Source organism: Telmatherina bonti (genome assembly GCF_933228915.1).
Source record: "Telmatherina bonti genome assembly, chromosome: 15".
Classification (NCBI taxonomy): Eukaryota; Metazoa; Chordata; class Actinopteri; order Atheriniformes; family Telmatherinidae; genus Telmatherina; species Telmatherina bonti.
In genome coordinates, this window is record NC_136613.1 from 16411167 (window position 1) to 16438309 (window position 27143).

General features: G+C 38.1%; 2 protein-coding genes across 2 annotated transcripts; one reads left to right on the top strand and one right to left on the bottom strand.

Moving 5' to 3' along the window:
* The first annotated feature begins 8763 nt into the window (after positions 1–8763).
* Positions 8764–21720, top strand: appb (amyloid beta (A4) precursor protein b). The gene is made up of 18 exons (XM_079254891.1): positions 8764–8957; positions 11104–11271; positions 11379–11508; positions 11617–11729; positions 12116–12306; positions 12393–12625; positions 12803–12970; positions 15018–15151; positions 15270–15344; positions 15799–15957; positions 16078–16206; positions 16650–16749; positions 17798–17865; positions 18333–18471; positions 18612–18665; positions 19569–19651; positions 19748–19894; positions 19985–21720. Exons 1-18 carry the CDS (start codon positions 8898–8900, stop codon positions 20084–20086), a joined length of 2253 nt encoding a protein of 750 aa, XP_079111017.1. The 5' UTR covers positions 8764–8897; the 3' UTR covers positions 20087–21720.
* A 196-nt stretch (positions 21721–21916) lies between these two features.
* Positions 21917–26619, bottom strand: gabpa (GA binding protein transcription factor subunit alpha). Its single transcript, XM_079253854.1, has 9 exons — positions 25223–26619; positions 24850–24994; positions 24608–24692; positions 24242–24466; positions 23957–24151; positions 23749–23805; positions 23360–23482; positions 22693–22885; positions 21917–22601 (listed from the first exon to the last, which is right to left on the bottom strand). Exons 1-9 carry the CDS (start codon positions 25297–25299, stop codon positions 22376–22378), a joined length of 1326 nt encoding a protein of 441 aa, XP_079109980.1. The 5' UTR covers positions 25300–26619; the 3' UTR covers positions 21917–22375.
* Between the last annotated feature and the right edge of the window lie 524 nt (positions 26620–27143).

Sequence of the window (27143 nt, forward strand, 5' to 3'; positions counted from 1 at the left end):
AGACTGAAAAAGCAAAATGGTACACATGAGGCATTATTCACAGGTATTAGTACATAAAACTTGGATATCACAAAAATTGATGGTGTATTTTGTACATCAGCCTAAATTGACATAAATTTTGTAGTACAACATTCACAGCAACCATTCAACAGAAAGATAAAAAAAAAAAAAAAAAACATTTACAGAAGAACATCTTGAATTTAAACAAATTTTACACATTGTCAAACTGAGTAAAAAACATCACAAGAAAATAGACATTATATATACACTGTACATTTTCTGCATCTTTCAAACAGAGCTTTGCTACATGATGTAAAAGAGATAATCCCCTTTAAAAAGCTGCACCCATAAAAATGCACACAAAAAGCAAGAATATAAAATCTACACAGACTAGATAGTTTCAATAACAAGTAATATATTGAGTTAAATGGCTATAGTGAATTGTTAAAACAGGAGTTATTTTCCCAACATTGGCCCTAATACACACTGGCCTACCAAAATATTAAAGCTGCCAGTCATCTATTGTGTAGGTACACCTTTCGTTGTGGACATGAGCAAAGGTGTCCAGCATGAAGAAATCAGAACCGGATCCGCTGGGTAATGTGGATTTATGAGTGAGTTCCGTTGAGTGTGTTTGTTCATTTAAATGTTCTTATCAAGCAGACTTTTTCAAAGAGACAAAGACCGTTCAGGGTTTTGTCCAATAAGAAACCTGGTCTTTATGTTAACGCAGGGTGTCCAAAGCTGGTCCTAGAGGGCCGCTGTCCTGCAGGTTTTCAGTTTTCCCTTTTTAAATCAGGTGTATTCAAGCACCTGGAAAGAATATTGATATATGAAGTTCTGCACACTGACTCGCTGATTTGAGTGAGGTGTGTAGGCACAGTGGTACATGGAAAACTTGCAGGACTGTGGTCCTCCAGGACCGGAGCTGAACACTCCTGTATTAAAGCAACATTACATATGGTTCACGAATTAAAAAAAGAGATTCTGACTTTTGAAGACACGTTGACATTTAATAGATATATCTCTGGAGCCACTGTTGCTTTTTAGTGCTACAAACTGCACTTCATAACTCCACTGTCCACCCAATCATTTGGCAGCTGTCGACACATCATCCTGCCAGTACTCATTTATCTTGCAGTGTTGGATTATTGTGTGATTGCACAAAAACTTTAAAGTGGGGATGATTGATGTGGAAAAAAGGTGAGCAGACAGTTATCATTTTCACTTTTCTGCTGATGTGAAATGTTTACCAAGGTGTAATGGATAGCTTTGAGGAAATGCTGGCAGAGGCAATGAGAAAGTACCAAAATATATACATGTAAGGCATATAAAGACACAACCCCCTGACTTGCATCATTAAGTATGAATTGTTCTCACCAAAACAAACGTTGCTCTTTGTTATGTTTACATCACATGAAAACAAATTTCTCTGCTCTTGAAAAAGTTTGGTCATGTTTGACCTGTTAGCACAAAGAACTGTGTTCTTTGTGTTACAAGCGGGCACCTTGATCGAAAGAATGTAAATAGCAAATGGATGGATGAATGGTGGCATTCCCTCCACTTATCAAGGGTTTTAATGTTTTCACAGATCACGCTTGTGTTTTTCCTGTGAATATATTCTTCTTCACAGGAAAATGATGCAGGATCTAACATGCTCTTGGTAAACATGATCATGATGACAGATTAATTATAAAAACAGAAATCAGAATTATATGTTTTCAGTTTGGAAATGATCCCATTTCATGCATTTACTGTACGCTGTCTGTTTTGCTCACAATCTTCATCCATGCCTCCTGATTAAAGACAAAAAATAAAAAATAAAAAATTAATGAGTTGTCAGTTTTCTCACAATATTCAGTCATTGCTTTTGATTAAAATCAAAGAAAATATGTACAAGTAGAAGGAAGTCCCAGCAAAAATCAAGTTTGTAGCAGTTGTAGACCAGCTATGGAGCAGAGAGCTATTATTGATATTTTAACCGAATAGAAGGGAGAAAACAGGCAAGATCTTCACAGTATCTTCTATTCTTTGTGTCACAATACCTTTTTGTTTTTATCAACAACATCCTAAATATGTTTGCATGACATTGTGTGTCAGACTAAAGGTACAGTCGTCCAAAGATGACTTGCACAATCTTTTCCTGAGTCTTTTTTTGTTTTGTTTTTTTTTACCCTGCTTAAAACATTGTGATTTGTCACTGTTTTGAAAGTTGTGGCCATAAGAACTTGTGGGAAGAAATTATTTAATTTCTTTCAGAAAGCTTAAAGTGTGGTACGCGTATTATTAAAGGCAATGATAAAGGAAACATCTATGCTACTCCTTTTTTAGTTTGGAGTATTCATACAGTTTTAATCAAATCTGCTGCTAAAATGGAACAGTTAGAAAGGTTTTAAGAAAAGCCCTCTAAGATTAAAAATGATAAAGTTAAGACCAATTTTAAATCTATAAATAAAAACTGTCTCTGAATGATGCTGTTGTTATGCTGCAGTGCAAATAAAGAGGCGAGCTTATCGCAACAAGGACAACAGTTAGCATTTCAGTCTAAAGACGACACATGGGTGTAAAACTACTCAAGAAAACCTTCATAAATCATAACTAATGAGCACAAAGTTCGATCAAATATTTCATTAATGGCAAACACTTACTGTGAGACTTCGCCAGGAAACACAAGATCAGGGACAATCCAAGCACCAACACCACGGGGATGACTTTCATCTGGATTCTGTGATAGTCTGTTTTGGTGCTGTCTAGAGCATCTGTGGAGAACCGGTAATATCAGCAAATTATAAGAAAATTTTACTCAAAATAATTTGTGTTTTTTTGCAATTTCACGTTTACAATCTCAACTTCAGCATTTTAAACCGTAGTATACAGTGTTCCACCTCGTAATGTTGTATAATTTCAGCTTTGTTTACATTAAAAATATTGGTGGTTTTAACATGGAAACAGTAATGGACCACATCATGTAAGACCTATTTTCTCCAAAATATTAAAGGAAAAACTTACGATATTTTTTTATGCTGACTAGTAGTGTCTTCCTGACACATTTTGGCTTTGAGGTCAAATTGATTTTTGTGGTTAGAGTGGTGCTGGAATGGTAAAGGCCAGTGGAACTATCCAGATCGGAATGATTTGAGATATTCATGGAGGAATTTTCAATTGATGTTCCATTTAAAATCCACAGAATCTCTTCGTCAGGATAGCAGTCTTTTAGGTCACACTGGAACACCATTATGCCATTACCCACAGTGAAATTTTGTTGGGAAATGTTGGCTGTGCCTGGAAAAGAAACATTTTAAGTCAGGTTACAAAAAATATTTTAATGGATGGTAAAAAAAAAAGAACTATTCCCAATTACAAATGAAAAATTACCTACTCACCACAAACATGCAGATTTACAAATTTATAAACGTATGTTTCTATATGGTGGAACATACACTTGTAGTTTCCATGGTCCTCCCGTGTGATGTTTGTCAGCAGAACAGAGCAGTCATTGCTTCTGTTTGTTGAGGACAAATTCACCCTGCCTGAATAGTTTTGCCCAAAATATTGCCCAGTCATATTAGAGTTGATTACGAGCATGGGAGAATTCACCTTCTGCCACTTAACATCCTTTTTCAAATTTCTACCCATGCAAGGGCATGGAAGAATGACACTTTGTCCTATGGAGCCTGTGACGGTAACCCCATCGTCACCTGAAAAAAAAAAAAAGCCAGTTGAGATTTAGTCCAGTTCTTAGTTTTGCTGCAATACATAAATTTAAACAGACATTTCAGAGTCAATGAAAAAAAAAAAAAAAAAAATCAGAATGCCGCTTTATAAATATGAGGTAATTCTACTAAAAGAAACATGTCTAATCCTCACTGGTGTCAACACACAAGATGCGAGTCAGGTTAGTGAGATGAAGTTAGATGAGTCGGAAGTTGGATTTTCTCCATTCCATTCAACAAAAGGAAAAAATAGTGTTCACACGCAAAAAAAGATTTCTGCTCACAATACACACAGTATAAATGCATAAAACATTTTTGAGCAACAGTTTCTTGCCTTTAGAGACAAATAGATATTCTTTCCCTGTTTTTCAGAATAAAAGCCACCCCATTTATGAAGTTGTCCCACTAAAATTCAGGGTCTGACTGGTCTAAAACTTGCAATGTTCCATCAGGTTCTGCATTGTTGGAGTGCTGTTTTACATAACAGAGTGCTTCACACTTTAAGACCTCCCTAACATTATGTACACTGATCGGACAAAAAAAAAGTTGTGATCAAAACAAAAGGTTACACATTCTTAATATTTTGTTGAACCTTGATTATGACACACTTTTGCTGTGGCATTGTTTCAAAAAGACATTACAAGACTTATTTCCACCCAGTGTTGCATTCATTTCTCACTAAAATATTATAATGATAATGACAGAGTCCGACGACTTCACAAAGCCTTCTCCAGGATATCCCAGAGATTCTCAGTGGGGCACAGAGAGCAACCTCCACTGAACACCACAAAAACAAAAGAGCTCTTCATAGACTTGTGAAGGAACAAAACTGACACATCAATGTCAAATGTGTGGAGAGGGTCCAAACATTCAGGTTTCTGGGAATCTGGATCTCCAACGGCCTCTTCTGGACAGTCAACATCTCTGCTGTTATAGAGAAAACTCAGCAGCGTTCTCAGCTTCAGGCAGAGCAAGAACAACAACAGCTGCTGCTCGCTCTCTACCGCTCATCCATCAAAAACATACTTATGTGCTTCTTTTCCACCTGATGCAGGAGCTGCACTGAAGAGAACAAAGCGTGGATTCAGACAACAATCAAAGCAGCAGTACAGTGGATCGTTGGCGGTCCTTTCCCCTCCCTGACGGACATCTTCAGCCCCTGGTGCCTCAGTAGAGCTCATAACATTATCAAGGACACCGCACATCCAAGTTGTCAGACTGAAAAACTATTTCTTTCCAAGGCCATCTCCACCCTGAACACTCATATGGAACGACCCTGGCCACCACCTTGACTACAATGTGCAATATCTCACCTCGTGCTACGAATCTCACCCTGTGTGCCATATTTTTGCCATACTTGCACCGTCCTGTTTTTTTGCACTGTCCTCCAATGTTTTGTAGATCTTGCTTAGTTTATACTTTTAAAAGAATTCATTAAGCTTTAATAGTTTTAACTAGCTGTTTTTGCAGTGGAAAAGAGAAGCTCTCCCATCTTAAAGACAATAAAGGAGATTCCTGAGGTCAGGACCTTGTGGTGGCCAATCCATATGTGAAAACGTCTCATGCTCCCTGAACCATTCTTTTACAAGTTGAACCCTGGTATTATCATCTTGGAATATGCTTATGCCATGGCGGACGAAAAAATCCATCAGTGTAATAACCTGCTCATTCAGCATACTCAGGTAGTCAGCTGACCTCATTTTCTGGACATGTAATGTTGCTGAACTTAGACCTGCAGCAACCCCAGATCACAGCACTGCCCACATAGGCTTGTTTAGTAGACAATAGGCATGATGGATACCTCACTTCATCTTCCTCTCTGCTTACCCTGATGTTCTCATCACTAAGGAACAGGGTAAATCGCCACTCATCAGATCACACGACCTTCTTCAATGCTTCAGCGTCCAATACTAAACAGCTGTCCAGTCTCAATCCCTCGAGTTCCCTTTACCTCGATCAGCATCATTTAAAATTTTTTCCAACCACATTTCTTCCTCAAAGATGATGGTTCTCCTCTATCCTTCCAGTTTCAAGACTCACACATCTAAACCTGTAGGAGCCATAAATGTAGTTTAGACGAAGAATTGTCACTGGGTGGATGTTTACTGTTACATGGTTGTCACGGTGTGTCAGTGTGCCTGACTAGTGAAAAAGCCGTTGTCAGCCAGTCACACAGGTTTTGCTGGAGAGGAGGGCTGGGTATCTCTAGTTTCTGTTGATCACCCTAGTGCATAGGTATGCTACTTCACATAAAATTACATATTATACTATGTAAATTATATCTCACAATCTCATGAGCCTATCAAATATGTGGCCTATGTGCATCATTGGAAGAAGCCAACAGCTTGTCAAGCAAATAGACCGGATCCAGCCGTTGCCTCAGTAGCTATTGTAGAAGTTGCTACAAAATCAACTGACTGAAGTCCCTCATCCACAGATCATTCAGCTCTGCAGCAGCCATGTAATGAGCCACTTGTTTGATTCAGGTGTGTTAGAGAAAGGATGCACCTAAAAGTTGCAGAGTACTAGATTGTTGCCGTTCAACAAAAACATCAAGTTTAAATGAAAGTTGAAATCAAGTTAATCTAATTTATTTACCTAAAAGTTGACTAATATAAAAATTCTATGCTGTTGGTTTCTTATTTGTTGCATGTTATCATGGGTAACACCTTAATGAAGATTATCTTTCAGTGGCTTTGATGGTTAAATAAATCTCTCATCCAACACAAACATTAAGCACTTTCTCATACCCGCAAAAATAAAAACATGTGCTTTCATGTTGTTGCATTGTTCTCTAATCTTTAGTTTGGTATCGTTTTCATTTCTTTGGGAGGAATGTTTTCACCTCCTATCACTCCAATAATCTTTCTTTCTCTTTGATGAAAACCTCACATTTACATAATGAAAATGATTTTAAATCACGCCATTCATGCGTTTCATTTCGCTATTTTAACTGTGTGAAATAACTGAATAAAAGCAGTTGCTGCTGTGGTACATTTTGAGTGAGACTTTTTAAAATGATTATTAGTTTTATATTCATATAAGTATAGTGCAATTTTTTTCTTAGACAATTTCAATCCCTTCTTGAAATGAACTGCAAAGTCTTTGCTGTTTGCGTTTCTTTGAGAGCGTAGAAAGAAAACAGCTGCTGATACTATGTAAACACACTGACAGATTTGACTTCAATGTTGATGCTTTCCTGCTGCTGCCTAAATATTAAATGCCAGTTTAAGTAAGTTGTGCATGAAGATTAGCAGTGGTCATTCAGTTTATAGTCAATGAGAATATTAATATTTCAGTTTTTCTCAGAAGAAGAAAATGATTGTCTCTGAGAGGATTATTAAAAGAAATGGACAGGCAAATAAATAAAATACCACTATAATATATGTACTGTGGACTGCAGCATTTGTTCATAAAATTACATTTCATTCCTGACCATGAGGTAAAAAAATGAAAAAAGAATTCAAAAGCATCACCTCCTATTGCCTGACCATCCTGTTTAATATATATACATACATACATACATACATATATATATATATATATATATATATATATATATATATATATATATATATATATATATATATATATATATATATATATATATATATGTATATATATATATACATACATATATATATATATGTATATATATATATATATATGTATGTATATATATATATATATATATATATATATATATATATATATATATATATATATATATATATATGTATATATATATATACATACATATATATATATATATATACATATATATATATACATATACATATATATACATATACATATATATATATACATATATATATATATATATATATATATATATATATATATATATATATATATATATATATATATATATATATATATATATACATATATATATACATATACATATACATATACATATACATATAATCCAAAAAAAAGGCAACATCTTTAAAATTCATTCCAGGATATCTTGATTCATCTCAACTTACATACATTTTATTTCAAACAAAAAGAATCACTGCAAGTTATTGTTAATGGTTCACATCAACTATGCTTTGCGGATTGCAGCAGTATCACATCAACAATGTGGCCAAATCATTCAGTTTACATAGTATCAGTTATCAACAACTATCCTCTTTTACTTTATTTTGTCTCTACACTTGGACAGCAATTCAAAGAGCTTGCAGTTTATTGCTAGGCGTGACAGTGCACACAGTCTTGAAACAATCTCGAATCACATTTTAATAGTTCACTGGATCAACAGTAAACATCCCCTTTGTGTTACTACACTTCATATCAAATGAGGTCAAATGGTTCATGTTTGTAAACCATAGCTGATACATACATACATATATATATATATATATATATATATATATATATATATATATATATATATATATATATATATATATATATATATATATATATATATATATATATATATATATATATATATGTATGTATATATGTATATGTATATATATATATATATATACATATCAAATCCCTGAAATTTGTAAGTGCAATAGTGACTTACCTGAAACCATTAAGATCATTGACAGTCCCAGAAAAATCATCATGTTTACTTGTTAGTAGTTTGCTCTGCTACTCCGTGTCGCTGCTGCTGGTGGGATACTATGAATTGTGAGAAACTCAGATACTGAAATCATATCCTTTCACGCAAGACGGTCTGACTTGAGTGGGAAGTGAAACCCAACAAAGACAGACTCGCCGGAATTCCGTTGACTGTAAAAGGAAATTAATGAATAACCTACGGAGATAATCTGCTACTTACCCTGTGTAAATGCTGTTAATGCAGTTTTATCTGAACATTAGACTCCAATCTATTTATGACATGTCATATTCGAGATACAAAAATAATTTAACATAGGCATAAAAAAAAAAAAAAAAAAACAGTGAATAAAAAACACGCACGCGCACTTACACACATGGATCAGGCAGCTCCCCCGCCCCTCTCTGATCCCAACACATCCCCCAGCCTCCCACCGCCACTACCGGGAGAAAACACAGGGATCATCCGGATCAGAGCGCGTCAGGCTTCGCTCTCTCTGCGCTTTAAAACCCGTTTCAGCGCCTCTGTTTTTAACCAGACGACATATTCGTGAACATAAAGGCAGTGCTGGGTACCGGGAGGACGGTATGGGGGAGCACACGGCGTTTCTGCTCTTACTGGTGGCGACCTTGACGCTTTCATCCGAGGTGAGTTCAGCGAAGAAAACCGCAGCCTGTGGCGGGGTGTTGGCGAGACGTCCCCAGGCTCGGATCCTCTTGCAAAAGAACCTGTCGCAACATTTATCACAGGACGTTGTCAACCATTGTGCCAAATCACAACAGAGGCGCGTTTTAGATAGCTGTCGATACAGTAATGTGACAGACATTACGTGGCTTTGAACGGATGGTTTTATTTCTGGCACCAGAGATAACGTGATCACACGGGATTATCTGTAGAGTTTATTCCATCTGAGCCAACAGAATATATTTCTTTATAAACTTTAACATCTTTATATGTGAGCCCATTTTTTATGACATAGCTATTAATTTACAGGGATTTACTGCGTATAGCTAACAGGAATGTCAGCAATGTTACAGGCCTACCGTTAGATGTCAGCGACTGACAGCTTGCTCGTGCCATTTCGGATGTTTTTGTTTGTCTCAGTATTTTATGGCACATTTGTGTTTTTCTTAAACTTGTTTCCCACATATATTAATTAAAAAATTGTACGTCTGACTGTTTATTTACACAGTTAATAGGATCGAAACAGCTACGCCCGCTAGCCTTTTCTAGAACATTACACAGATTTTATACGAGGAGTGATTTGCTTGTAAAACAGCGAATCCCGGAGTGGATAATTTATCTTAGTGGCAGTCTGAACGGAAGCAAGACAACATTAGCAGTTCCGTTCATAGTTATTACTGAGTTTAACACGCTTAGTTGTTAGCATGGCTAATGTAGAGGGTTGTCCGTGGCCCAGCTACGAAGCTGCAGGGTGGTGAAACTGCTGAGGAGAAGGGAAAAAAGGATGCAGCAGCTAGAGCAGTTTCTCACAGCAAGATGGCGCCTGCAGATTGGTACCGCTGTGCTGGACCAGAGATGGAGCTCAGGGCCAGCAGTACAACAGGAGCTGTGTTACTTAAGTTTAAATCAAACTGTGATGGGGTTATTTGCATGCTGATGTTGTGAGAGTTGTCTTTGTAGTGAAGGCAGCCCCTCTAGACAAACCTCAGTGCTGCGGGGAAAAGTCTTTGTACAGAGGAATTATGCAGGATGAACTCAGTGGTCATTTTTCTGATTGTCGTGACACTGAAGCTGCACTGCTACAATGCAACTCATAAACTGCAGCTATACTGCTTCTGTTCAATCACCTTGCCATCTTGTGACATTTGTAAATATAACTTTGAGAGAGAGCCATGAATTTAGGGAAACTTTTTGGCTGTAAAACAATGTAATACATTTAATGTCATGCAGTCTTCAGATGTTATTAGCTGCAATTCTGATATCATGTAAATTGCTGTTTTTTTCCCTTTATCTTTACCATGCTGAGTCATGGTAGTGCCCTAACAAAAGTGCCCACTTTTTTTGCACGGTTAAAATATTGTTTCCACTCCCCAGTAAAAGCAATGTCTTTGGTTAATTCACCTAAATTAAACTAGCAAAGATAAATAATGATTCAGATCATACAGCTGACCTGCAGGTTAGAGGAGAACTACACCACTGATCAAAAATGGGTTAATGTTATACAACTCTTAGTGGAAAAAGCTTTCTTTCTTTCTTTTTTTTTTTAAGATTGACAGATGGTTTGGTGCATTTTGTCAAGCATCAGTCGTTTCTGATGTCTACCAGAGGACTAGAGGACAAAATGACAGATTGCGATTTCCTGCAATTGTTTTCTGCAAACATAAAAAGAAAGGAAAACATGTGCAGATGGTGCTTTCTTATTGGGCCTATATCCAAAGGCAGAATTAAAAAGAGTTTGTTTGCACTTCATATGTATTTGTTTGCGGGAGGACATATCTAGCTTGTGGTTCAGTGTGCTTTTTTTTTTTTAAGTGCTGAACTTACTTAGTCTCTTTCTGTAATATAAGAAAGACTAACAAAGGCTGGTGCTGCCCTGAGGCTCTGGCAAAAGCAGTTCTGTTGTGCCTGGGATGAAACTGTATCTCAGCTTGGCTGAAGCTTAAAGCAGTAGTTACTTTTATGTGCATTGTGGCTTAAATCTGCAGTTGTACAAAGTAATTTAAGACAATTATTTCTGCATGCTTAGTAATCATAGTTACACAAGGATTTAGAGAAAATTTGCCAAAACTGGTACTAAAAGTTTTTAAACTTGTCCTTTTGTCTGTTCAGGTGCCTGTGGATGACTCGGTGGGTTTACTAACTGAGCCCCAGGTGGCCATGTTTTGTGGGAAGCTCAACATGCACATCAATGTACAGAGTGGCAAATGGGAGCCTGACCCCTCTGGCACCAAGAGCTGCATTAACACCAAGGAGGGCATCCTGCAATACTGTCAACAGGTATTTATGTGACACAACGCTGTAGAGAAAGAGTAAAATAGAACAGATAAAACAGAAATGTGAGAAACGTAGGATGGGCAATAAAGTCATACTGTATTTGTCTACAGGTGTACCCAGAGCTACAGATCACAAATGTTGTGGAGGCCAACCAACCGGTCAGCATCCCAAACTGGTGCAAGAAAGGCCGCAAGCAATGCCGCAGTCACACACACATTGTAGTGCCCTACCGCTGCCTAGGTAAGCTGCTGTACCAGTATGATTGTCATGCATGTTACTAAGGGTGTTTTCTGTGGATGAATGTGCGACTTAATAAATGCAATTAATAAAAGAATAATTATCTTGCAGTCGGGGAGTTTGTTAGCGACGCTCTGCTTGTTCCAGACAAGTGTAAGTTCCTGCACCAGGAAAGCATGGATCGGTGTGAGAGACACCTGCTCTGGCACGTTGTAGCCAAAGAGGTGAGGATGGGCAGAATTTTAATCTCTCTGTCCAGAGCTCATGCTACCTGTTAGGCCTGTTACCTTTTTGCCTCCTTTTGGCTTTATTCTTTTCTACCCTGTTATCTGATAGCTAACCCCAATACTTCAGCTGTTGTTAATATCTTCTTCTTTCTAATTCCTCTAGTTATTAACCTACTCGGCTTCTTTTCTCTGATATAAATTCCTTTGATCCTTGTCTCCTGTCAGACATTTACTGTCATGTATTAATTATTTAACCAATATTAGTAAAATGAACAAATTAACAGATAAGGGTTCATGGTCTAACACCACAAATTAAATTTGACCAAAGCACTTCTAGAAAAGACAAAAGCTAATATTTAAATACATTTCTTTCTTTTCATTAGTTATGTGGTGACCGTTCAATGAATCTCCATGACTACGGGATGCTGTTGCCCTGTGGTATCGATCGTTTCCGTGGTGTGGAGTTTGTGTGCTGCCCAGCAGAAGCAGAACGGGCGTCAGACAGCACGGAGCAAGAAGGACAGGAGTCTGACGTCTGGTGGGGCGGAGCTGAGGCTGAATCCTCTGACAAGAGGTATCGTCGCTCACGAACATTCAATCACAGCTACACACACGCGTGCATGTTGATACACAGATTGAAACCTGCTACTCTGTCTGCAGCATGACACGTCAAGCAGCTGACACGGAGCCAGCCGCCACGGAGGATGATGAAGACGAGGACGAAGAGGCAGAAACCTATGACAGGGATGAGGATGGAGATGGTGACGAAGAGGAGGATGAGGAAGAGGACGATGATGTGATGGATGAGCGGGATGGCGATGAAAGGAATGTTAACATTGCCATGACAACCACAACCACCACCACCACGGAATCTGTGGAGGAAGTTGTGCGAGGTAGGCGATCAATTGGACAAATGCGCTTTGTGTACATCTATCCAATCAGTGCTGTTCTTCATCGAGCACTCTTTGGTTGAATTTTTGTTGTCCATGAAATTCAAAAGCTCACTTTGTTTTTCTTTCATTTTTGCTGCCATGTTTAATTTACATTTGCCTGTGTGTACATTACCTCAGCTGTTTGTTGGGCTCCTGCTGAGTCAGGCCCGTGTCACGCCATGCTGGAGCGTTGGTACTTCGTGCCTAAGAAGGGCAGCTGTGCTCCCTTCTTGTTTGGGGGCTGTGGGGGCAACAGGAATAACTTTGAGTCGGAGGAGTACTGCCTGGCTGTCTGCAGCAGCTCGTGTAAGTCGCAGGACCGGAGCCAAACCCTGAAGTGTCCGCCTCATCAACCTGATTCCTGGCTGCTGCAGACTGTTTTTCTCCCTCATTAACTTTCCTGTCTGTCACTGTCTGTAGTGTCTGACGCCTCTTAACACCTTCTCGACTCATTCATTTCTAGTCATGTGTTGAGAGTAACTTTATATTATTTTGTCTTATCATGATAAAAGACCCGCAAACTTGCTGCTCTCACTGGAGTAGCGCTTTTTCCCCCTAATGCTTACATAAGTGAAACAAGTTAAAGGAAAAATCTAAATAAGGTGTCTTTGTGAGGTACTAGATTTGGAGATCTGCATTGGAATTTATGTTTTAGGATTTATCCTACATGGTTAGATCACTAATGGACAGTTCTTTTAACAGCGTTCAGTATCTCCCATAAGTGTTCAGTGTAGTTGAGATATTTGTACTGCAAAGACTGTAGTATATGATTAATATATCCATCCATCCATCCATCCATCCATTTATTTTTTGGTCCCCAATCTATGAAAGAGACAACATAAGGACTAAAGTGTCCTCATATATTAAGATTGATCCTTTGCATAAATGGAAGGGGAGTAGTATGTTAAATAAAATGCCCCCACTGCACAATAGAGTCACAGACTTCCCTTACAGTAGGTGTCAACTATTTTGTTTCCCTTTCCTTTAATTTGTTTTTCAACAATTTTCAAATCCCTTGAGAATGGAAAATAATTGGAAAATAACTGCTGGGAAGACATACGGCCCCGAAGTCTGTTTGCAGAATATGAAACTGCTGCCTGCAGCAGGTTAAATAATAACAACAACAACAAATAGACATTTAGTAGCTGGTTGCTTTCTTTTTCTCATTACCAAGGAAAAGCTACTAGTCTGTGTTGGCAGCTTCATATTTAGCATATTTGAATGTTAATGCAAAAGAAGTAAAAAGCAAGAGTCAAGAAACAGTTTGATGCAGTGATTAGTGATTATTTAAGCCCACCAGCACAACAGTAAATAATGCACTGAGGTCCAGTGAGCTGTAGTTCCTGTGAACTTGGTAAAGAAAACCCTCTTTCAGTGCGGCATGTGGATTCACACAATAATAGAGTGAATGTAGCACATGCAACAATTTAATAAAATTATAAATATCTTGTTCAATTTGTTGACAAGAAAAAAATTGTAAATTGACAGCTATATTATTTTCACAGCTACTTTCCTCTTTTGACACTGTTTGCATTTATGTTTAAATTCTGAAATAAAAGATAAACGCCAGTCTTGTGATCACATCCCAGATGGAAAGTGACATAATCACATAGCTTAGTCCTCCACCTCCATATTAATCAGCTACTCCTGTAGGTGTTTCTGACCAGCAACACTTTCTGATCCTTCTTACAGCATGAGGATTAAACAACATAAAACTTTGAACACTGTCAGAATGTGTCTGCATGCATCTGTTCTTGTTGTGTGTGCATGCTTTGTTCTGTAATACACAATTGAAAGGTCTTGCTTCTGCAGCTCAGCAGCAGCCTGAGCCAGCAGTTGTGTATCTGTATTAATGTGTTTAATAGGTCTTAACCAGCTGAGTGTGTTTACAGCTAAAGTGTGTTTGTGTGATTGGGGGAGGGGACTCTTTTAAAGGTTAACAGGTTGATTTACTGCTATTACCAAGTGTGTTCCTCAATGGTGCAGTCTACCCTGATCTTGACTCAGCACTTTGCATCTTATCTACAGAATCCCATAACAAACACAACCACAGAAGAACACACACTCACTTATCATGGAAAACTCATCACTCTTTGTCCTCTGATAACCTGTGTGTCTTTGATGTGATGTGTGTATATTTCAAAACATACTTCCACGTTCCAAACCTCTTAACCCACCTGTGTGTCAAGGCACTATGCAATGTTGATTCTTTGGAATGCATTACATGTTGACAGACATCACTCTTTTTTTCGGCATTTACTTTTCATGCATCCTCTTCATTTGTCATTGTTTAAGCCTGTCTGGTTAATGTGATGCTGCTCTGGATTTGATTCATCCCGTTGTTCCCCTCCAGTACCCACCACTGCACCCAGTCCTCCAGATGCTGTGGATCAGTACCTGGAATCTCCTGGAGACGACAATGAACACACCTTCTTCCAGAAGGCCAAAGAAAGCCTGGAGGCCAAACACCGTGAAAAGATGTCCCAGGTATGTGTGTTTTACATCCTAAACATGTGTCGCTGGAAGTTCAAATGTCTGATCTGACATACTTAGATATGTCAGCATGCAGTTTTTTTCCCCCTCAAATCACACTTGTAATGTCCAGGTGATGAGGGAGTGGGAGGAGGCAGAGAAAAAGGCTAAGAACCTTCCACGTGCTGACAAAAAAGCTGTCATTCAGGTAGGCATAATCTTCAAAGATCTGCTATAAACAAATGTGGTTAATTACTATAAAATTATTTCCATTAGTATCCCAGTTCAAGGTTTGAGTGGATCATGGTATCAGCGTAGTATTTGTATCTGTTTCATGAATAAGAGAAATTTCAAATAAGTCTTTTTCCTTCCTAATTTTCTGTAATGTTTTACACAGCTTTCTTCCCCCATTGCAAATTTTTATTTCCTGCATTTTGCCCTCTGCTTTATGTTATTTTGTCAATTGTGACTTGTAAAACACCCTGCGATGGACTGGCAATCTGTCCAGGGTGTACTCTGCCTCTTGCCCAATAATTGCTGGGATAGACACCAGCTTTCCTGTGACCATTAATTGGACTAAGCAGTTAAGAAAATAGATTGATGGATGGAATGATGGATGGATGGATGGTTGGACGGACTTGTAAAACTTATCATATCTGCAGCACTTTCAGGAGAAGGTGGAGGCTTTGGAGCAGGAGGCAGCAGGGGAGAGACAGCAGCTGGTGGAGACTCACATGGCCCGGGTGGAAGCTCTGCTCAACAGCCGCCGACGCCTGGCTCTGGAAAATTATCTCAGTGCTCTACAAGCCAGTCCTCCTCGGGTACAAACATTCATACACACACACATCTTTGAATATTTAATAAAGAAGGCAGAGATCAGAGTTGTTTTGTTTTTATACATGTTTTAAACTGTGTAACAATGCTATCACCTCTACCACCAGCCCCGCCAGGTGCTAAGCCTGCTGAAGAAATATGTCCGTGCAGAACAGAAGGATAGGCAGCACACGCTCAAACACTACGAGCATGTTCGCACAGTCGATCCCAAGAAGGCCGCACAGATCCGACCTCAGGTACAGAAACTCATAAATACTTCTCACCACAAATGTGATAAAAATAAAAAAAATCTTGCACTGATAAATTGTTTCTTATGTAGCCAATATTAAAGCTGGGGTTGGTTATCTTGCTCAGAGACATTTTTTTCACTCTGGGTGAAGTGGTTCCTCATCCTAATAGTAGTCTGCGCATTTTGTAATCATGAACAATAAGAAATATAGTTATATATATATATATATATATATATATATATATATATATATATATATATATATATATATATATATATATATATATATATATATATATATATATATATATATATATAGGGGGAGGAGCCAAGACAGGGGGCTACTTTCACATCTTGCTAGCTCCCCAACATTATCTACCCCAGCTTTAAATGAGGCATTATATTAAGGTTCATGCAGAAATGGATGGAGAATTGCACTCTGCCTTCTAGGTTTTGACTCATCTTCGAGTGATTGATGAGAGGATGAATCAGTCATTAGGTCTGCTCTACAAGGTGCCTGGTGTGGCTACTGAGATCCAAAATCAAGTTGGTAAGTCTTCATCTTCTTTTATTCTTAGAAGATGCACTTATTGTGTTCAATGACCCATGTGTTTAACGTGTATCTTACTAAATGCGGTCATCTGACCTCTTCTTAAATATACTAGAGACAGAGTGAATATCAGATCTTGTTTCAGAAAGTTGCAGGTAATGGGATGACTCACATCCCCTATGCCATGTCATTGGGCTTTGTATGGTTTGCTTTTTGGATGGTACGCAACATTAACTTTGAACAAAGCATAAATTCAGCCTAATGGTCTCATGCCTACAGGCCATCCCTCTGAGCACAGGACATCACTTCAAAGTAGTGTCGAGTCATAACTCCCCTTCTCCCATGAAGATCTTGTGCTAAATTTAGACCACTTTTAGCCCAGGCAGTTTTGTCCTTAATACATAATTTATCACACAAACATCTGTTGAACATAAGATGTTCAACTAAAGTCTGTTTGCTTTAATAATGGTTTAATTTGTGTAGTTACTGTGAGCAATTATGTATCCGTGTAAATCCTAAAAGAGACATGTTAAGTTCAGCTCCATGTATATTGCAAATCCATGTAGAATCTGAGCTAAATGTGATTATTATCCAATCGCTTTGCAATCTAGATGCTGCAAAGATTTTATTTTTTAAAACAAATTCATCAATGTTAGTCAGCATATCTAAAATCTTTTTGGACCATTTTTAAATACCTTTTCAACTAAAAACTGATCAGTGCGATGGTTCATTGAACAGAAGGTGAGTCTTAATTAATCCTGCACTCTTCAGCTTTCAAATTTACAACGCTCTGCAGACTTCACTAATTAAGTGACCCTGCAGCCTCTGGTGGTGCTGAGTGAGGACTTCTACAGCATGTCCGATGTCCACTGATGAATGCTGTGTTTGTAAAATACCATCCTCACACTCAAACTGATATTAGTAATCAGGACGTTATGTGGAAGATGCTTAGTTTATTTTTATCCTCCTCTCACTCACTCTCCCCACTTCTGCCTCCCATCTGTCATCGTGCTGTTCTCATGCTCACTTTATGCCTTTTTCTTTACAGCAATTATAATGCAGAGAGTTCAGGCGGAGCTGTCTCAGCAAGTCTCTTCCCTGCAGAGCGATGGGCGGGTGAGTCAAGCTGCACCCACTCACATATGCCTCGCTCATATATCGTGTAATCGCTGAATAACAAGACCGATGAAACAAAGTCACGACACACAGAAACTTATGCAGAAATGGTGAAGTAAAAGTACATGAAATTTGCATTACAGTAGCTGGAATTAGGTACACGGATAGAAGTGGAAAAGAAATGTACCAAGACAGTGTCTTTCAAAACTTTACTATACCATTATTAATGCTTTTAATGTTTTATGTAAAGCACACTGCATTGTCTTGTACATGAAATGTGTTATGCAAATGTATATTAATATATGTTACTTACAAAAAAGTCAAACGGTTCATGTTTACTGTTTACAGTTGAATTGTGCTCAGTTACATCAGTGTTTAGAAGCCTTATGTGTGATTATTCATGAAGTGTTTTAAAGATGAATAAAACCATCCACACCTGCATGATTAATGCTCTTCTGTGTTGGCAGGTGGACGGCAGGGTGAGTTACGGTAATGATGCTTTGATGCCTGATCAGACCTTCAGCTCTGCCCCTATGGACCCAGGCTTGGATGGACTGGGTTTTATTCATCCAGAGAGCTTCAACCAGCCAAACACAGAGAACCATGGTAAGATACACTTCACAGATTCAGATACAAAGATTTATTCTTATGGGATTTAATATTGACCATTTAAGTCATCATATGACGGGGTTAAGTAAAATAAACTCTATGCAGTTTGACATTTGCTTTTTCTTTTATTTCTTCAGTTGAGCCTGTTGACGCTCGTCCAAATCCAGACAGAGGACTTCCAACACGACCTGGTAGGTTTTCTATGCTGCTGATATTCTCATTATGTCTGCATGTGCATATACATATATATCAAGGAGAATGACAAACACAAACATCTGGGATGTAATTATTTGGTAAATTAAGTTTAAACATTTATAGCAATTATTGCTCTTGAGTCTGTCCATATTCCTCTAAACTGGCACACTTCAACAACTACTGGACAGATTATTTGCAAGAAATTATGTAAAGATGTTCATGGTGCTTAAATGAGGAGCCCTAATGGGTTTGAGGACTTGCCAGTTCTGCCAATTATCTCACAATTTGATTTGGTCTAGTTTTAGAGAATTATCCATCTATTTGATTTTCCTTCAAAGCCTCTTCTGTATGTTAATTCACTTAGAGGTCATATAAGGAGATATTTGTTCAGGTCTTGGTTTGAAAAAAATTTCCATAATAAATAAAACCAATGTATTTGCAAAGGTATTTAAATTGTACTGACTACTTATTTAGTAACGTCTTATCTATTTGCTTTCATACTGTGTTAAGCTCTTTCATTTGGTATGGTACTATGCGAGCACATTTTTCACACCAAAAACATATAAAAAGGAAGAAAACAGACAAAATGAATAATATAAAGTACATAAATAAAATATCAACTATAGTGATGCATTCCAAATACTTAAGGATGTGACTCTTCATACCATTTTTCTCTGTATGTTGAACCAAATAACTGCCATGAGTTTGGTTAGATATTGTTGATATAGACGAGGAAAGACACCATATAAACACATTTCCCATTTCATAAACATTAAGTGACCAAAATAGCAAAAGTTGAGGTTTTGTAGCATGATTTCCTTCATGACAGAGTATTCTATCCTATCTGATTAATATATTTGTTTTTAAGACAAACTCGGTGTGTGCTCGATTTATTTCAGTTTCTGCCCTGAAGCCAGAGGAGATGCCAGAGGTGACTGAAGACAGAGAGAATGCAGGTTATGAAGTTTATCCTCAAAAACTGGTATGAATAATTCATAATCCAACTATTGGAGTTGAATTGCTTTGCCAGTTCGACGGCAGTAGCGCATAGCTTTGCTTTTTATTTTATCTCTGATAGGTGTTTTTCGCTGAGGATGTGGGGTCCAATAAGGGAGCCATAATTGGGCTTATGGTTGGAGGGGTTGTCATAGCAACAGTCATTGTCATCACTTTGGTGATGCTGCGGAAGAAACAATACACTTCTATTCATCATGGTGTTATCGAGGTAAAGCCTAACGTTCAGCGCTGAAGCTTTTTTTCAGTTGTGGTATTTTGCACAGTTGTTGCTTTACAAACTCTTTTCCTGCGTTTAAAGGTGGACGGAGCAGTGACACCAGAGGAACGTCATCTGGCCAAGATGCAGCAGAACGGCTATGAGAATCCCACTTACAAATTCTTTGAGCAGATGCAGAACTAAAGAACTTCTTGGCAACATTTCCACCAGACGTTTCGCAACCACACTTGTCACCTTCTGAGCCTGTTTCATTCTTGTTCCTTGTCCATAGCCCCCCTCCATATCTTCACTCACTCACCCCACCTAGGGGGAGGAAAGATGTGTGAATATCATTGCAAAAGCTGATTTTTCATCTTTCATAGTAAAGGAAATAAATCTTTGCATGTATCAATCAGGGGTTTGGGGTCCAAGGAAACAGACATGGAACAAAGCCTTTTTAATCCCTAAACCTGCCGTTGTACAGAGCTAAATTTTTCCCATCAGTTAGTTAGACAATGGTAGCCTGTTTCACCTGCTCATTTCTGACCAAGGCCATGCAATTCCTAGACTCCCCCCACCCACACACCTCACCTCGCTTGCATAAAGGCTTTCAAAACATCTCGCCGCACGATTGAAGTGTTTCAGGTTTGTTTTATAGAAAAAGAAAGGGGGAAAAAAAAAAAAAAAAAAGCTTAAAAATATACACGATCAAAATATACAAAAGCTGAAAACTATTAAATGTTTGTTTTTTATGTGTAATATATTAAGACAAAGATTAGCTGTAAGTACAAGTAGTGCATGGCCATATTGATGACTGATAAAAGTATACTGTATGTAGAGGTCTTCAAGGTTGGTCCTCTCTTTAGATATTTTAGCAGGATTGTATATTTCTAGTGTCTTCTTTGTGATCTTGTGATATGAAGAAGAAAAAAAAAAAAGTATTCAGAATCTGGTCTGCTTTATTGTCACACAGACTTGCTTTAACTGAATCTCAGCTCTTTCTGCTCATCTCCATGCTTCACTGTTGTGTTAGCTGCATGGGCGAAATGCTCTCTGCATATGTAATATATAAAATGTAATAGTATCCGAAAGGAAAACGATTGTGTTACTGTTTGCGTTCTATGCACTCTGTCATTTTTAAAGGCTGAAGATTACCACCAAAATGTTATTATAGCTGTTATTTCTCTTGTCGTTGCACTTTGTTTTTAGCAAAATGCATCATTCCAGATTTATCGCTCTGCTGTCTTTGATTGTAAATATTTGGGTAATAGAGATTCAACATGTCCAAACATTAATCTCCCTCCCCACCCATGCCCCTCCACCATTTTGTCATAAATCACCAAAATGTTTTCAGTTTTGTGTTTGTGTTCTCAATGTGCCAGCAATATTGTACAGTGCTGGAGTCTGTGCATATGTAACAGAGAAGAATTAATGGGCCTAGAGAGATGTTTCCCCGGATGATTCCTTCTACTTTCCACACACATTCCTTCACCAAATCTCAAACTATTTTTCTACATTTGCTGTGTATACATGTACAGTGCTTCTGTTTGTCCTGTGGTGAATATTTCTTTGCCTGCATATTTGTCCAGTGTGTACCTGTCATGTAGAAGCAACAAATGACCACATCTCCCTCTAAGAGACATGTTCACCTCATCATACATTAATGGTCAACATGAATGTGACATGCATATTCTGCATTATTAAAGAGATACAACACATATCACCTTTATAAATGTACAGACACCAACTGAAGCTCTTATTGGGTGAATGTTTAAAGTTTGTATTGATGCTCACTGGCTGTGTTTGGAGCCTAGTGATTAAAAATGTTTTTCCTCATTGCTTCAGTGACCTTCCTCTATATGTAGTTCAATGAAACAGTTGCTTAGAGTAAGAAAAAGCTTTCTACACACCATACCATGAATAAAAATTTTGAATGTACATACAAGTGCCAGGCTGGGTCTTTTAACTGATGATTCATGAAAAAAAGTATTCACACCCTGCAAACAGTTGTTAGGAAAATGCTTGTGACTTTATTCCCCCTAGTGGACAAAAAGAGTCCAACAATTTAGGGAATGAACACAATAAAATACAAAACAGGGCCTCTATAAATGGAAAATATGAAAATACACTTGCCATTGTGGCTATCAAAAACATTAAGTACTGGTATATACAGTGGAACTGATCCTGAACTACAGACAGGTAAAGCACATCAAGCTCTTAATTGGATTTCAAACACACTCAAACATTCAGTCAAACACGCAACACTCAGCAATCGCAGTCATTCTCCGCAGTGTCAACACACCTCTCAAAGAAAAGCTACAAAACTTCATCTGTCTCAGTGTAAATTGAAAAAAAGAAACTGTAAATATGATAGCAAAGCTGTTTTTCTGCACTGATTAGTGATCAGCCTTGCATCTGCGTGTCTAGGAGACACACGTGACGTCCAACCACTTTGCATGTGCCAACAGAGGACTGCTGAAATGCAACCTCCTTTTAGCTGTCCTTGTCCAGTGTGGCGGTGGTGGCCAGGGTGACTGTAGTGATGGGCTGCCCGATGCCGTGCATCTGCATGCGAGCCAGTTTTTTCTGCTCACACTCAGTCACCAGGCTGTTGAGCTCAGCAGCACTGTAACCAATCAGAGTCCTCAGGTCACAAACAAACTTGTAGACAAAGCGCTTGCCCTGCACCTTGCTTATCATGTCCCCGTCGTAGTAATACCTAGATGGACAAATCAGGTTTTTAAAAAGTGTGACAGTGAAGAACAAAATAAAGTCAAATAAAATAAAAATAGAGAAGAAAAGAAACTAACCGGAGGGCTCGACTGAGCTTTTCGTAGTTCATGGTAGGTTTGTTTTTGCGCTGACCCCATTTCTGGGCCACGAGCTCAGGCTGGTTGAGTTTGAACTCTCCCTCCTCGCCCACCCAGGAGATGCAGTCTCTTGCATCTTTGTCTGTTAGCAGCTCCAGCAAGAACTGCCACAACTGAATCTGACCATTGTTACCTAGAAACGTGACAAAAATAACAGGGGGCATGACAAGTGCCACAAAGCTTTACAACAAAACAGCATCAATGTAAAAAAACATCACAAACTTCCAAACAATCCTCATAGCTGTGTATCTGACAGGAAGTATGATTATTAATTAGGTGTTAATTTGACAGTTATGGAACAAGTTGGTCTGTAATACTGTAGAAAACTTAGAAAAAGAAACTAAATCCTAACACGATTTCAACTGATTTTCTCAAACAGTACTACACATGTGAAAAGCGTTTGGAAAGCAAAATGTTTGTTTCCGTACAGTAATTATTTGATGAGTTAACATCTTAGTGTGTAGTGTACACGACCAACACAGGCAGTAACATTCAGATTGAAATATTTTGCCTGAAACCTCTTTATGAACATCTGGATTTCTAAAACAAATCTCTGCATGCTACTACTGGCTAAGGGTTTGTATGCAGTGTGTGCAGTGTGTGCTACCTGTGCGGTTGCCAGGTGAACTGCGCTCTTCTCCTGAAATACGGGGAGCTCTGGGGCCACGGTTCTGCTTCAGTACCTTTATAGCAGTTGGTGTACTCAGTTGCGCTGGTATTATCTGCACAGCTGGAAACACAGACGCATGCAAAAAAGTCACTTGAAGTGAAAGATTTTAATAGAATAATACAAGCAGATTGGAGCCCTTTAATCTTATATTTTTTTCTTAAATGCTGATTTTTTTCTTCTTCTTTGTATTACAAGTGCAGCATTTCAATCTGCAGGACAAAAAAAAAAACACGTACCAGCTGTTTTTAACTCAGTTCCCTGAAGGTACGAGTCACATCTTGTCAGACAAGATAATCTGAGCAATTCAATACAAGGCAAACACTTACGTTGATCAATAGTAACAGTGGCATCACCTCCAGACTGGTCCTGGCTGGCCAATACATCTGAGGTTAAATAAAAAGGGTAAGATACACTTTAAACGGTGCTAAAGTTTTACAAACCAGATACAACTCTAGTAGCAAGTTCTTTCACAATGCCAAACTAAATCAGCTGTTATCGTAAGTATGTACAAGCTGGAACTTCTCCCTGACTTACATTTGCGCAGGAGTTCCAGGTGACTCCACAGGATTTCTCCATTTGGCACTTTCTGAAGGAATTCCTCTTGGGTGAAACTGCAGAGCTCTCTGCCTGGGATGTGAATGCTGCCGATTTCCATCTCGTCAATGTTAAATTCTTTCATTACCCACACAGCCCAGTGGATCACCTGATCAGCTGTCCACAGCAGGGGGTCTATGGAGAGAAAAAGAAGCCTCAGTTACCAACAGCTTCGAACACATTGCTTTCCACCATAGTAAGGTATGAAATGGAACGATTCCTCACCATATGGTATGCCAAGCCGGACCTGCTCTTTGCGATAGCCTTCAAGAGCGGCAGCCCAACGTGTAACCTGCTCTGAAGTCTCGTCAGACAAAGAGGACCGCTCTACAGCAATGAGCTGTCCCTCCTCTACCAGAGCTCCCTCTTCTCCTGCTGCATCAGGATCAATCACAACTTCTACGGTTTCCACCGGCTTCACTATTTCCAAAATGTTTAGCTTTTCTTCTCCTGAGCAAAAAAACAAAACAAAACATATTTTGAGGCTTTTAGACAAGACAACAATACATGGCTGCTTATGTTGATCAGTTTACAGATTTGGAGGATTTCATTTAAACTCTGTCATGCTTTCTGATTGTTACCAATCAATACCTTGTTTGGTTATAATCTGCAGACTGAGCTGCACTGTGCCATCTGTCTTCACTCCCTGGTCAAAAAGGCTGTGATCTGGGTGAAGCTTAAAAAAAAAAAAGAAGAATATTCAGAGATAAGGTCAACACTTTAAAGCTCAGCTGATGCCTCAGACTGTTTAGAAGAGCCCAACAAAAACTATCCAATCTCCTAAATGTTTCTCAACAGGAAGTATTTCTCTAAGTATTAAGGTGAATTATTACCTGAATATCTTGCAAGCAGATATCAAATGAATCCAGAGAGATTTGGATGCGAGGCTCCAAAAGTTTCTTCAAATTGCCAATTGGTTCATTGATGTCGATATCTTGTTGAATCAAATCAGATGCAGTGATTGTCTGCTCTTCAACACTAAGATGAGATCATACGAGAGATGGAGAGGAAAAAAAAACACAAATATATATCTTATTATATGTGTGTGTGTGTGTGTGTGTGTGTATATATATATATATATATATATATATATATATATATATATATATATATATATATATATATAGACACACACACACACACACACACACACAAAATAAACAAGCCAATTCTGTCTATGCTAAAGCATTCATTTATTTTACTTACCCTTCCTCCAGGCATGCCTGTTTCCCCCGTTCATCAATCGTTATTTCTATCATCTCCTCAGTCTCACTTTTAGCCATTTTGTTTGGCAACACCTTTAAAAAACATGAGTTTTACTACATGAAAAGTAGAAGGATTCACACCAACAAAGAAAATAACCATAGCACAGGCAAAGTTACATATTCCTTTTACATGGTATAGTATAAATAACCCTCCTTTTCTTTTTATAAATCAACAAACTCTTTAAAGAATTCATACAAGCTGGCTCTAGTTCATGCCTTTTGTATGAAAAATATCAATCTTTTCTATTTCTGACATTACCGTTCTGTATTACTGCATATTTTATTAACATAATATTTAATTTAAAAATTAAACTTTTTGTGTTTAGATCACTCATGATTAACCTTTCTCACATTACTTTTAATGTTAAAATTACTAAAATTATAGTGTCACAAAAGTCTGTTAAAAGTAGGCTTATTATTTCTTATCTATTTTACACTAATGATAGCTATAGTTTTGATTGTAACAACTTCATACTGTGTCCTGGGCTGTAATTAGCTGCCAGCTTAAAAACATATTTAGTTTACTGGGCTGAAAGTTAGCAGCATCTACCAATCCCCACTTTAAAGGTAATAGCTGTTATTTTAACATTAATTTGCAAATATTATGTAAATGTTTAATCAACAGTCACTCAATTGTCTACCCAGCTTGTTCAATGGCCACAAATTATATTTAAAAAAAAAACTATTTCTGGATCATTTATGAGACAATTTAATTATATTAGAATTATTTTCAAAATGTCATAACAAATAAAATAGAAACCAATTGCATAAATTTCCTTTCACAACATGTATATATGCACATGTTTAGATTGTATATTAACATTAAGTTTTCAGGTGAACTGTGGAAAGTAGTTCAGAAATGTAACTATATTACAATTTCTAATGTCCCCATGATGTGAACGTAAAGCAAGCAGTTCGGGATTTTCTAACGGAGGCCTCTCAGCCTCGACTCCTCATTGGCCGTCTGGGACAGTTCACTGACTGCTAACATTAGCCAACTCGAGGGCGAGGCTCTGTTGTTTAAAGGCCAACTGATAGGCCATTTAATAACATAAAATAGTTATTCATCATAATTAACCGTCTTTGTTAGGCCTTGCTAAAGTAATCACAACTTAGATTAATACACCAGACTGCACGTGTGGCTGTAGTTAAAGAAGCCCGCGGTAAAACAAGTTAGCTACAAAATAGCAGCGCGGGGCTAGGCAGTGCATTACACAACCCGCCTGCTAAACAACTGTTAAAATATCCCCAAAACAACTTGCGCATCATATCTTCCACAGTTGTTTGCTCAACCACATTATAACTCTGTCCGTAGAAAACTTTTAAAACGGAAATAGAATAAACGGAAACAAAACAGCATAGGGCAAATGGAAAGGAGCCGGAAATCCTGGCTAAGGTTTACAGCGTTACAAGACTTCCGAGAGCAGCTCTGATCACCGCATGACAAGTTGAGGAAAACGAGAACTTAGGGACAACCGCAATAGTCCGGAAAAAACGCTAACTTTATTATAAACACAAGCTACGCTTACAGTAGCGGATTGAAATACAATTTATTCGGATGTTACCCACGGTGTGTTGGTGGTCGAACGATGGCCAGCGTCTCCCCAGAACGTCTGTTCAGCGCTATCTTTAGCAACTTAGCTAACGTACAATAGCTGAAACTATCTCTGTTTTTTATTACAGAGAAAGCATCACAACCAGTTGTCTATGACAGACAGTGTTAACCTAGAGTTTCTCCACTGCCATAAAAGCGTGTTTCTGACAAGAAGGAGGGCGGCCTATACCCAGTAAACTAAATAATAACAGCTAGCTAGGTTAGCTTAGCTAGTTGAGCTATAAAATAGCGGGAAGCCTCTATGCAT

Bases quoted from the DNA above. Each gene is read 5' to 3' on its own strand.
- appb (XM_079254891.1), top strand. From the start codon at position 8,898: ATGGGGGAGCACACGGCGTTTCTGCTCTTACTGGTGGCGACCTTGACG. The intron at 16,750-17,797 runs GTAAGTCTTCAT...TTTTCTTTACAG, and splicing joins TGAGATCCAAAATCAAGTTG to CAATTATAATGCAGAGAGTT. The intron at 18,472-18,611 runs GTAAGATACACT...TTATTTCTTCAG, and splicing joins GCCAAACACAGAGAACCATG to TTGAGCCTGTTGACGCTCGT.
- gabpa (XM_079253854.1), bottom strand. From the start codon at position 25,299: ATGGCTAAAAGTGAGACTGAGGAGATGATAGAAATAACGATTGATGAA. The intron at 24,152-24,241 runs GTGAGGAATCGT...TTCTCTCCATAG, and splicing joins CCGGCTTGGCATACCATATG to ACCCCCTGCTGTGGACAGCT. The intron at 22,886-23,359 runs GTAGCACACACT...TCACGTTTCTAG, and splicing joins TTCACCTGGCAACCGCACAG to GTAACAATGGTCAGATTCAG.